Source organism: Manacus candei, unplaced genomic scaffold, assembly GCF_025592945.1.
Source record: "Manacus candei isolate 608988 ecotype Guabito, Panama unplaced genomic scaffold, ASM2559294v1 h1tg000158l, whole genome shotgun sequence".
NCBI classification, from domain to species: Eukaryota; Metazoa; Chordata; class Aves; order Passeriformes; family Pipridae; genus Manacus; species Manacus candei.
Window position 1 is genome coordinate 94,537 of NW_026138206.1, and position 12,317 is coordinate 106,853.

At 64.8% G+C, this 12,317-nt stretch overlaps 1 protein-coding gene across 1 annotated transcript; it reads right to left on the minus strand.

Annotated features, from left to right (window-relative positions):
- Positions 1-139: 139 nt before the first annotated feature.
- ARHGAP27 (Rho GTPase activating protein 27) lies at positions 140-12,207 on the minus strand. The gene is made up of 16 exons (XM_051772662.1): positions 11,860-12,207; positions 10,869-11,605; positions 7,083-7,511; positions 6,226-6,438; positions 5,812-5,922; positions 5,643-5,710; positions 5,448-5,535; positions 4,272-4,376; positions 3,775-3,873; positions 3,609-3,699; positions 3,373-3,498; positions 2,412-2,510; positions 2,061-2,138; positions 1,804-1,938; positions 890-995; positions 140-771 (listed from the first exon to the last, which is right to left on the minus strand). Exons 2-16 carry the CDS (start codon positions 11,583-11,585, stop codon positions 594-596), a joined length of 2,643 nt encoding a protein of 880 aa, XP_051628622.1. The 5' UTR covers positions 11,586-11,605; positions 11,860-12,207; the 3' UTR covers positions 140-593.
- Positions 12,208-12,317: the final 110 nt, after the last annotated feature.

Consider the following 12,317-nt stretch of genomic DNA (forward strand, 5'->3'; position numbering starts at 1 on the left):
TGATTCCGTTTGGGAAGGGTGTCCCAGGTCACCCTGGTGGCCCTCAGTCTCAGGTTCCCTCGTCCTCATAGGGTACAAAGGGCACATGGTGTCCCCAAGGGTCCACTGATGTGCCCGCAGTGCCACCAGGTCCCTGGGATGTCCCCATGTCCTGCCAACACCACCTGACCCCGACGGCTGAACGGGCTCTTTATTCGGGAATCGGGCGGTGGGCTCCGGCCATGGCACAGCCTGGCTTCTCCCTGCCCTCCCTCCCGCTGGTGCCATGTCCCTGCAGGCACTGCCAGCCTGGGCACCTCCATCCTCTCATCCCGGGAATGCCGCTGGCCCCGACAAGCTGTGGACCGCAGGGCTCCATAGTCCATTGACCAGTGGGGGCCCCACAAACCCCACACCCCCCTGGGGTGGATCCGGCCCCAGTAGGAGTGGGTGGCCAAGGAGGACCCCTGGGGGTGCCCATCCCTTGAGCTGGGCCACCATTCTGTCCTTCGTAGAGCCACGGCCACCTCCCATCGTCTGCGGTGACACGTCTGAGTCCTTCCTGGAGGAGCTGCTCCGTCAAGTCCCCACTGCTGAGGGTGTGTCCTGGGGGTTTATCCCTCCGGGAAGATGTAGCCGTAGTGGTTGAGGATGTGCTCCACCACCTGGTTCTGGAAGACCATGTGCATGGCCATGTTGCCCTCCTCGCTCGCCGGCCGCAGCAGGGTGGGCCCGAAGACGATGGCGACGCTCTGCACCGACATCCTGTTCTCCTCCCTGTGCTCGATCACCCTGCAGGGATGGGGGGGTGTCACCGGCTCATCCCCAAACCTGGGGCCTGTCCCTGACCCCGAGCTGTGTTCCCCCTCCCAGCTCCCAGGGTGGGTTTGGGGGAGCGAGGGGGTGTCACCTGCAGAGGTGGCGGAAAAGGACCTTCATGGTGTCGTGGTGGGCGGGCGGGAGGGAGAGCACCAGGTCCCGGATGCACCGGCCCCGCATGGCCAGGTCCTGGATCTCTGTGGTTGGGGGAAGGCACAGTGGGGTGCTGGCTCCAGCAGCCAGAGCATCTGTCCCCATCCCTGTCTCCACCCCCATCCTTGTCCCCATTCCCACCCCCCTCCTCATCCCTATCTTCATCCCCATCCTCATCCCCATCTCCATCACCTTGCCTGTCCCAGTTCCCGTCTCCACCCCCATCCCATTTCCATCCCATCCTATCCCTCTGTCCCTGTCCCCATTCCAATCCTCATTCCCTTGTGCAGCCCATTTCCATTCCAATCCTTATTCCCTTCCCGATCCCATCTCCATTCCATCCCTGATCCCATCCTTGTCCCCACACCTTCCCCAACCCGATACCTGTTCCTGTCCTTGTCTCCATCCCAACCCTATCCCTGTCCCCTGTTTCCATCCTCATCTCCATCTCATTCTCACCCCTGTCCCCATCCTTGTCCCTGTCCCATCCAATTCCATACCTGTCCCCATTCCGTACCCTCTCCATCCCTGTCCCCATCTCACCCTCCCATCCTGCCCCATCCCACCCCATCCCGCCCCATCCCCACCCTATTCCCTTGCCATCCCATCCCATCCCATCCCACCCCCTCTCCCCATCCCATCCCATCCCACCCCCTCTCCCCACCCCACTCCATCCCCACCCTATTCCCTTGCCATCCCATCCCATCCCATCCCATCCCATCCCATCCCATCCCATCCCATCCCATCCCATCCCATCCCATCCCAACCCCTCTCCCCATCCCACTCCATCCCCACCCTATTCCCTTGCCATCCCATCCCATCCCACCCCCTCTCCCCATCCCTGTCCCTCACTGATGGCAGCGATGAACTTGTCGAAGTGGCTGAAGGGCACGAGTGGCTCCGGCAGCTCCCTCAGGAAGAGCTTCAGCGCCCCGGTGACAACGTGGATGTCCTCCCAGCGCCCATCATCCAGGTCCAGCTGCTCGTCTGGGGGCCGGGGCAGCACCTCAGGTGAGTCCAGAGCCCCAGGGTCCCTGTGCCCCCCTCCCCCTGCCCCTGGAGGGGGGTTATATCCCATTTTCCCCCGGTGCCACCGCAGGTGACCGTACCGTGCTCCACCTTGTAGCGCAGTTTCTGGATGGTGGCCAGGTTGCCACTGACCCGGTATAGCCCATCGATGTCCAGACCTGGCATTGGAGAGGAGGGAAAGATTCCAGTTAACCATGACCCACACTAGGATGGGACAGCAGCCACTCTCTAGGGAGCTCTGGGTCCCCACGTGTCCCCACTGTCCCCCACAGCTGGGTGGCACATGGTGACAGCGATGGTATGGCCGGTCCCACAGCTAGCACCAGGATTCCAGGGAAACCCCAGCCACACCCCGCAGGCTGTCCCCAGAGCTGTCCCCACCCTGGTGCCCCTAGGTGTCCCCATGCCCACCCCTGTCCCCGGGGTGGTACCTCTCCTCTCCACGGTCTGGATGCACTGCAGGACGAAGCGCGGCACCGTCCCCCGCTCCCGCTCGCACAGCGCCAGCAGCGAGCAGCCAAACACCTGGTCTGGGGAACAACGGGGACATGAGCACGGCCAGGGGACACTGGGAGGGTGGCAGCTGGGGGACAGGGCTGGGCACATCACAAAGAGTCCTATGTCCATACAGGTGTGCCACCGGGGAGGCCGGAGGGGATGGGACATGCCCAAGCCCATCACCAAGATGTCGGGTCAGGGTTGGGCTTGGTCTCTCAACCCACTGTCCCAGTTCTATCCTCAGCTGTCCCCACCTCCCCTCCCACTTGGGGACATCCCGAGGGGACTCAGCCCCATTCCAGCACCCATCCTTGATTCAGACCCACCCTGGAACCCGTTCCCAGCACCCATCTTTGACTTGTTTCCATCCTGACATCCCCCCTTGGTGCAGTCCCATCCTGACACCCATCCCAGCATCCATCTTTGATGTATCCCCACGCCAACACCCACCCTTGATCCAGCTGCATTCTGACACACCATCCCAGCACCCAGGACCCTTGATCCATCCCCATCCCGACACCCACTCGTGATTCAGCCCCCTCCCAGCACCCCATCCTGACACCCACCTTTGATGCAAGCCCATCCCATTACCCCATCCTGACACCTCATTCCAGCACCCAATCTCAGCACCCACCCTTGATCCAAGCCCCATCCCAACACCCTCCTTTGATGCAGCCCACTCTGACACTGACCCTTGATGTAGCCCCCTCTCGGCACCCATTCTTGATGCAGGCCCCTCCTGGCACCCCATCCCGGCAGTCACTCTGGATCCAGCCTCTCTCCAACACCTCGATGTATCCCCAGCCCATCACCCCATCCTGGCACCTGATGCATCCTTATCCCAGCAGCCCATCCCAGCCCTCCCCCTCGGTCCATCCCCACCCCGACACCCACCCTTGATGTAGCCCCTCTCCCTCAGGCTCTGCAGCGTCGGCCGCCTCTGCAGGAACTTGCGGAGTTTGTTCCGAACTCTGCTGGAGTCGCTCTCGGCGCTGGCGCTGCCCGGCCCCTGCCCGGCCACTGGGGGAACAGGGCACAGCTCAGCCCCGTCCCGAGGGGGCTCCTGCCATGTCCCACCTCCGGGGAGCCGGAGACCCCACGGATGCCCGTCCCAGGGCGTCCGAGCTCACCCGCCCTCCTCTCCTCGCCGCTCCCCAGCTTCTCCCGGGAGCCGAACTCAGCCCCGCTCTCGGCGTCCTCCTCTCCGGGGATGTCGGAGCCCTAGGGAAGGGTCACTGTGAGACCCCGGGCCCGTCCCCAGGGTGGTGGGGCGGGGGGTGGCCGGCGCCTGCTCACCCGCCGGCCGATGCTGTCGGCGATGGCCCTGTGCCAGGCGGTGATGATCTGCTCCGAGTCGTGCTGGATGAGGAACTCGGAGCCCTCCCGCGTCCTCAGCTGACGGAGCAACGGGCAAAGGTCAGGGCAAGGGCACGGGGCTGCCACGACCGCCGGGATTTGGCAACCAGGCTGTGGCTGAGCACAGCACCCAACTCGTTATGGAGATGACCCCAAATGTTGCCGTTTGCTGGCGGGCTGGAGCGGCTGAAACCTCCCCCCTGTGCAAAGCCTGAGTGGAAAAACCCCTCTGGGAGGCAGGATGTCTCCGGGTGACCTCTCCATGTCAGAACAGGACAGTGTCCACAGCACAGTCCCTGTGCTCCCTGCCCCTGGATGTCACCCGGTGTCCCCACTGCCACCACTGCTGGGGTGAACCAGGCAGGCCTGGCATCGTCTTGCAGGCCATGTGTGGACTCTGGGGGGTGACTGGTGTCCCCCCACTGTCACCCACTCACCTCCAGGACGTTCTTCTTGCTGGACTTGTCCCTGCCAGCCCAAGCCAGGACAGCCCCACGCAGCTCCACCGTGTGCTCGGGGGTGGTCAGGGTGCTGGGCTGCCGCTGTGGGGACAAGGGGTTGAGGGTGGCACCTGCCCAGAGGGGACAGGGGCACCGGGGTCCTGCTGGGGGGGTGTGTGGGCTGCCCTCCTCCAGAAAGGCAGGGGTGGCAGGTGTCCCCTCTGTCCCCTCCCATGGTTTCTTCAGGATCAGGGCTCAGAGCTGCCACGGTGGGGTGGGGGTTGTGGCTGTCACCTACAGCTTGGGGGACATCCCCAGCCCTGCCAGGGGACCCGGGGGCGGGGGCTTGTCCTTTGGGGTCCCTCTTGGTGACACAGCAGGAAAAGAGTGGGTGACTGTCTGCAGGGAGGGGACAGTCCCCTGAGGTTTTCACAGCATCAGACTCACTGGCCTTCCCCACACACTGGTTTTTGGGGTGCTTTGGCCATATTTCCCCTCACCCCAGACCCCTTGCATCCCCCAGACAGCGCAGTGAAGCCCCACCCCAGAGGTAGGGCCAGCACCGTGTCACCCCCAGCCATGTGTCCCCTGTCCTTCTCCTGGCACCGTCACCACAGGGTGTTGCAAGAGCCAGGGCAGCTTCTGCATCCGGGCTGGGCACGGAGAGGGGGGCTGGGCACGGGGGGCTGGGTCTGGCACTGCTTCCTGCTGCTCTCTCAAACCAGATCTGGGTGTGTTTTAGGGTGCTCCAACACTGGCTCCCCCCAGGTCCCGTGGGGAGTGTGTGTGTGCTGGGGGTGTGAGCACACCCCCCCCAGTGTGGGGGGACCCAGTGCTGGGGGGTTCTTGTGCAGGGTGTTGGCCCTCATCTTGTGGGGCCTGGCCCTATCCTGCAGGTTCTGGCCCCATCCCGTGGGATGTTCCCCTGTCCCATGGATGGTGGCCCAATCCCGTGGGTGCTGGCCCTGTCCTAGGAGAGCTGGTCCCATCCCATGGGTTCCTGCCTCTCTCCTACAGGTGCTGTCTTTATCCCATCAGTCCTTGGCCTGTCCCATGGATACTGCCCTCATCCTGTGGGTGCTGACCCCATCCCACGGGTGCTGGCCCTGTCCCGTGGGTGCTGGTCCCATCCTGTGGGAGCTGCCCCCCTCCCAAGGCCGTAGGGGCTCTTACCAAGCCACCGGCAGCCGAGTGCTTGGAGTCCTTGAAGAAGGTGAGGATCCCCCCCTCCAGCACCGTCCAGGAGGAGCTCCAGTTCTTCCTGGAGAGCAGAGAGGGAGAGGTCACACAGGGGGACAGCACAGCCCCGTCCCCTCTGTCCCCCTGGACTCCCTCCCTGGGTGCTGAGGGACACCAGGATGTGCTCACCGGAGCCGCTTCCCTCTGTCCACCGTCTTGGTCCGGTTGAGCACCCCGGCTTTTTCGAGGCTCTTGAACTGGAAGGCAAAGGGGGATGGTGGGTGGGTGTCAGGTTTGCCCCTTGCCCTGCCTGGCTCCGGGGTGGAGGAGGGCTGGGTGCCCCTCCCTGGGCTCTCACCTTCTCCTCCTTGATGCCCAGTGCCGGTGACACGGTGCCGTGCCAGGCGAAGAGCCCGCTGTCCTGGCTGGAGCCGCTGCTGGCACGGTGGTGGCGGCCACCTGATGGCACCTGGGCAGAGAGGGAGGGAGGGAGGGAGGGATCAGGTGATGCCTGAGGTGCTCCTGCCAGGTGGGTGCTGCTCTTCATCCTACACACTGGTTTGAGGCCCTGTGAGGATGCTCACCCCTGGATAGACACCCTTATATCCATATTTGTCCCTGCCCCTGTCCCTGTCTGTATCCCATCCCTGTCCCCATTCCAGTTCCTATCCCTGTTCCCATCCCTGTTCCATTCCCTGTCTCTTTCCCTGCCCTCATCCCCATCCCCAACCCTATCCCTACCCCTCTCCCCACCCCACCCCTGTCCCCGTACCGTGTCAGAGAAGTGCTCAGGGTAGAACACGACTCCCTCGTGGTGGCCGTGCCCGTACCAGCCTGGGGGTGAGCCCAGCTCCTCAGGGCGCCTTGGGGACAGGCAGAGAGTGGACCCCTGGTCGTAGGAGCCCATGGGCGAGTAATCCTCCTCGGGATAACCCTCCAGCTCATCTGGAGACAGGTCGGGATAGTCTGTTTCTGGAGTGGGTGGCTGGAAAGAAGAGACAGGTCAGGATCTTATGCCCCACCAAGAGCATCTGTATCCCCATGTGGCTGACCCAGGTGGGGCTGCCCCACCTCCACCATCTCCATCTCCATTCCCACCCGTCTCCACCTACATATCCATCTTAACTCCCATCCCTATCCCTGTCTCCATTCCCATCTCTATCTTCATCTGTCTTCATCTCCATCTCTGTTTCCATCTCTGTCTCCATCTCCATTCCCATTCCTGTTTCCATCTCGATTGCCATCCTCTTCTCCAGCTCCATATCAATCCCAATATCCATTCCCATCTCCATCCCCATTTCCATTTCCATCTCTATTGCCATCCCTGTCTCCATCTCCAACTTCACTCATCTCCATCTTTGTCTCCATCTCCACCCCATCCATGTTTCTCTCTCCATTCTCATCCCTTTCTCCATCCCTGTCTCCATTCCCATCTTCATCTGTATCTTCACTCCCATCTCTGTCTCCATCTCCACCTCTGTCTCCATCTTCATCTCCATCACATCTCCCATCCCTTTCTAAATCTCCGCCTCTGTCTCCATCTCCATCCCCATTCCCATTTCCATCTCCATCCCCATCCCTGTCTCCCCCCAGTCCCAATCCCACCCCCGTGCCCCGCTGGGTGCTCACCCTCTGCTCCGTGGGGCTGTACCGCGTCCCCCCAGGGTACATATCCTGGGGGCTGCCTGCGTCTCCCGCAGTGGGGGGGTCCCACGACGTCTCACCTGTTACCGAATTATAGAAAAAAGCCTGTCCGCTTCCTTCATCCACGTGCTGCTCCCACTCGGGAAACTCCGGGCTGTGTGCGAGCGAGGAGGCGGGAGAGGCGGCGGGACTCACTCCGTCGGCCGCCTGCCCAAAGGGACAATCCCACGTGGTCTCTCCCGTCGTGGGGTTATAATAAAACAAATGTCCACTCTCCGTGTCCGTGTGTGTCTCCCAGTCCGACACGGACCCGCCGGGCTCCTCCGGCACCGAGCTGGCAGCGGCGGCTTCTTCCCGCAGCTCCTGGATGTTGAGGTAGATGGGATCGGGCGGCTCCTCCGGCTCCTTTTGTGCCTGGGGGGGACACGAGGGGGTCACTGGGTGCTGCAGGTGGGATGGCGTTCCTGGGATGTCCCCACAGTGGTGCTCAGGTGGGGGGGTTAAGGAGACGGATCCTGCTCTTGCTGCTGGGGCGCCCTCCTGGGCACCCCACTGAGTGGGGCACGAGGTGCCAGTGATGGGGTGTGGGTTGTGGGAGGTGGAGGGGGCACCCACAGCACCCACAGCGGGGAGGAGCACCCGCTGGCAGAGGGGATGGGAGTCCAAACCGAGCACGTGGGGAGACATCATGGTCCCCAGTGCCAGCACCCATGTCGGCGGTACCCGTGTCACCTGCTGCAGGCAGCACCCTCATAGCCAGCACCCTCATCACCCACTGTGTGAGCACCCACATCAGCACCCACCTGCATCACCTGCACCCACATCACCTGCCACCAACAACACCTGCATCACCCGCACCCACATCACCAGTACCTGTGTCACCTGCACACAGCCCCTGCGTCAGCACCCATGTCACTGGCACCCTCATCACCCACTGCATCCAGCACCCACATCAGCACCCACATCACTGGCACCCAAACCACAAACACCCGCAACATCTGCACCAACATCTGCCACCCCAACACCATCGATGTGCTCATCCTGTGCACCCTCAGCCTCTACATCCACCTCCCTGACACCAGCACCCCAACACTCACACCCACCCCACCCTCACCCACACTCCAGCGCCCTCAACACCAGCACCCAGAGCACCAGCACTCACATCACCAACACCAGCACCCAGAGCACCTGCACCCTCAAAACCAGCACCCCAGGACACCTCTAGGACCCACATCACTGACACCAGCACCCAGACCACCAGCACCCACATCCCCCACACTCCTGGACATTTCCAGCACCCACATCATCTGCACCCCTGGACATTTCCAGCACCCACATCATCTGCACCCCTGGACATTTCCAGCACTCACATCCCCTGCACCCTTGGACATTTCCAGCACCCACATCCCCTGCACCCTTGGACATTTCCAGCACTCACATCACTAGCACCCACAGCCTCTGTCTCCCCCCCCAGCGCCAGATGCTGAGCCTACAGCCCCATCACCACATCCCAAAATAAAGGCCCCAGCACTGGCCTGGCCTGGCTGACCCCCACCCACAGGGCTGCTCAGGGTGGGGGGATGTGTCCCCTGGGACCAGGTGGGTGCTGCCAGTGGGGAAACCCCTCCTGGCACCCTTTGAACTCCCCAGTTTTACAGCCGGGGCCTCTCACTAACGGCCACGGGGACAAAGGTCCCAACCCTGGCCCTGCCCATCACCCGGGGTGGGGGGACAGTGGGCTCAGTGTCCCTGGGGACACCCTGGATCTGAGAGGGACAGCGACTCAATGACACCCCCTCGCCCTCCCCCCGTCACCCCACGACCCCCCTGCCACGGTGAGCAGGGCTGGAATCCAGCACAGGGGGCCACCCTCCCTCTTGGGGACAGGGGACATGGGGGTGACCATGGGGGATCCCCAGCACAGAGCCCCCCAGCACCTCCCTCTATCCCATGGGTGCATTCCTGGTGGGGTTTTCTCCCCTGGGGTGGGCTGGGTGCCCCTCACTGCTTTGGAACGGGCATCGTGGCACCCGCCAGTGCCCCTAAACAGCCAGGGAAACCCAAGAGGGAGTTTGGAGGAGCAGGACCCCAAACCACCCCCAGCCCCCCGCTGTGTGCACCCGTGGGTGCTGCCTACCTTCCCCAAGTGCAGCAGCCTCGACACCCTGCTCCGGGCCCGCCGGGGACCCCCTGACTCCCGGTCACCCATCGCGGGGGGCACCGGGCTGGGGGTGCAGCGTGGGGGGCACTGGAGTGGGAGGCAGCCGTGGGGGCACCGGGAGGCTCCGGTAACGCCACGGGCACCCCGAGCCAGGCCCTGCACCCGCCGCGCTTCCTGCCGGGGTTCGGGGAGCGGAAGAGACGCCTGGGGCGGAATTGGCTGTTCTGGGGGCTGTTGTCACCCATCACCCTCCCACTCGTCACCCGCTCCGGCAAAGCCAAGGCCACCCGAGCAGCAATTGCACCGGGATGATCCCCCCCAAATTCAGGTTGGCCCTCGTGGTGTCGTGCTGTGCCACCAGAAGCCGATCCAGGGCTGCTGCGTCCCCCCAGCACAGGGATCCCCCATCCCAGCAGTCAGGGTGGGGTGGGGGGAGCACATGGTGGCAGGGCCAAGGCCACCACGGTCCCACCGTGGCTGATACTGCACGGTTTTGGCACCAGTTGGATTTGGGCAGGGAAGGGGAATGATCTGGTGGTGGCACTGGGGTTGGGGACCCCACTGGGTCACCACCAGAGGGGGGTTGGTGGCTTTGGGAGTGCAAAGGGCACAGTGAGGAAAATGGGGTGAAAAGGGGGTAAAAATGGGGTGTAAAACACAGCCTGCCACCACTAACACCCCCTTTCCTCAAGCAACATCCCCTCCCAGGTGGCACAATCCCTCCAGACCCCCTCCAAGTGGGGGACACCCAGGCTTGGGGCGCTGCAGGTGCCTGGGGTGACCCCAAAGTGAGGTGCTGGGGTGGGGGACAAGGCCATGGAACCCCCTCTCTGCTGGCACCGTCCCAGCCGTGTGCCCCAGCCCATGTCGGTGGCAAGAGAGCAGCCAGGGGGGAATTCCCACCTTTGGGTGCCCCCCAGCAGCCCGGGGGTCGCTGGGAAGGGCCCCTCGCTACTTACTGGTGTGAGGTGGGCGTGGGTTTGGGGGTGTCGGGCGCTGGCCTGTGCCGGGGTGCACCCAGCACCCACCTCGGTGCCCGGGTGCTGCGCCCAGGTGAGGCGCCCAGGTGAGGCCCCCGCCCCGGCAGGGAGGAGCTGCCGCGCTTCCCTGTTAACCCCTTTCTGCCTTCTCTCACCCCGGAACGCTGCCGGGACCCGGGAGGGACATCCCAACACCCCGCCCCGAGTGGCACCGAGACCCCCACCCAGGGACTACGGAGCTCTGCAGAGCAGGGGGACTGGGAGAGCCCGGGGGGGCCATGAGGGTGGGGAAACTGAGGCACGGAATGGGGGGCTGAGGGGGGAAGGTGTTCGGGGGGGGTGCGGGGAGGGGGTGCAGGGGGTGGTGCCCCGTGCTCATCCCTCCCCCTAGTTGGTTAATGTTGGCAAACCTCTGTGGGGAGCTCACCTGTAGGTTTGCCCCACAGGGTCAGCTCGATGGGAGGACACGGGGGGGCCTGGCAGTGCCTGCGGTGCCGGGGTGCCACCCCACCCTGTGCCGGGGGTCACAGGGTCGCAGTGGGGCACTGAATCAGCAGAGGGACTCAGGTGTCCTGCCTGCCCACACGCTCAAAGTCCCCCCCCGCGCAGCTTTTGGGGATGTCTCCGTACCTGAGGCGCAGGGCCGGCCCCAGGCCACCTCCTGGCCACATCCCTGTCCTTGCCGGGGGCGCAGAGCGTCTCGGAGCGGCTCTTCCCGAGCGGGCGAGCGTGTCCTGGGGAGTCCCCGCGAGCCTCCGTGGTGGTGGCACCGCGCTGTGCCCGTGTCACTCGCGCCAGGTCATCCAGGGAGTGCGAAGGTCTCACGGGCTCGGCAGGGTTGGGGGTCAGCCCCGAGGGGACCCGAAAAGAGCTGAGTGACGGTGGGGAATCCCTCTGGAGCACCGAGTCCCTCCTGGGCAGTGAGTCCCTCCTGGGCACCGAGTCCCTCCTGGGCACCGAGTCCTTCCTTGGCGCTGAGTCCCCCCGGGGCACGGGGCACCCCCCCGATGGCTCCCCCGGCTCGGTGGCACTGACGAACCGGTACTCGTAGGCTGGCGGGTGCTGGGGGACGAGCGGGACCGGCTCTGTCGCGACATGTCCCGACGGCGGGGGGTCGAGTGGGGCTGGGGAGGCGATGGGGGGCAGCTCCTTGACGTACTGGGCCGGGATGTAGAAGGGCCGGGCGTCCCCGCTCCGCCGGACGTGCCACCAGTGGGGGTTGGTGCGCTTGAGGAGGATGTAGCGCTCGTTGGGTTTGATGGAGACCAAGGTGCCGTCCTTGGCGCGGTACTCGAAGCCGTACTCCACCAGCACCAGCGACTCCTCCGCCGGCACCGCCGCCTCCATGGCCTTCCCTGCACCTCCGCCTGCGGGACACGGGGCAGGGAAGGGGTGACCCAGCACCCAACCCCTCTTTGGGTGTGTGAGGACCCCCCAGCTCAGCAACCTCGGGGTCCCCACTGAGCCTCTCAGCCCGACGAGGTTGTTCCACAAACCACCCAAACCCGTGGGAACAGCCCCGGGGTCACCGCCACCGTCCTCGTCCCCATCCCCAAACCCCCCAAGCCACCGAGCCCCAAGTCCCTGGGCCCCCAAAGCCACCGAGCCCCCCAAACCTCACCTGCCGCCGGCGCTGGGGTTGGGCGGGCGCGCGGCCGCGGGTCCCGCTCGTGCCCGCGCCGGGCTCGTCTCGACTCGCCCTCGGTTTCCTGCTGCCGCCTCGACGAGAGACGGGGCCGGGCCCCACGGCGGGGTTGGGTGCCCAGCCCCCCGGCCCGGGACAGGGCTGGTGGTGGGGCCCAGCCCGTTTCCTCCCCTTGGGCGGGCGGGAAGGGACGATGGCGGAGGGGACCCGCCGCTGCCCGACGAGGAAACGGCTCCTCGGGAGGTTCCTGCCGCAGGAAGGGCCCAGCCCCGCCGGCCCAGCCGGGATCTGCGCTGCCGCCGGATCCGGCACGGCCTCCCCGGGCACAGGGATGGGGACCCCGTTAGGGGGGTCCCACGGGAGCTGCCCTGCCCTGGCTTTTGCCTCCACCCACCCCGAGGAGTCTCACTGTGCTGGTGGGCACACCCCAAATC

Coding starts and splice junctions, on each gene's coding strand:
- ARHGAP27 (XM_051772662.1), bottom strand. CDS start 11,585: ATGGAGGCGGCGGTGCCGGCGGAGGAGTCGCTGGTGCTGGTGGAGTAC. Junction 5,923..6,225: donor CTGAGCACTTCTCTGACACG/GTACGGGGACAG, acceptor CTCTCTGCCCAG/GTGCCATCAGGTGGCCGCCA. Junction 3,499..3,608: donor CGGCGAGGAGAGGAGGGCGG/GTGAGCTCGGAC, acceptor CTGTTCCCCCAG/TGGCCGGGCAGGGGCCGGGC.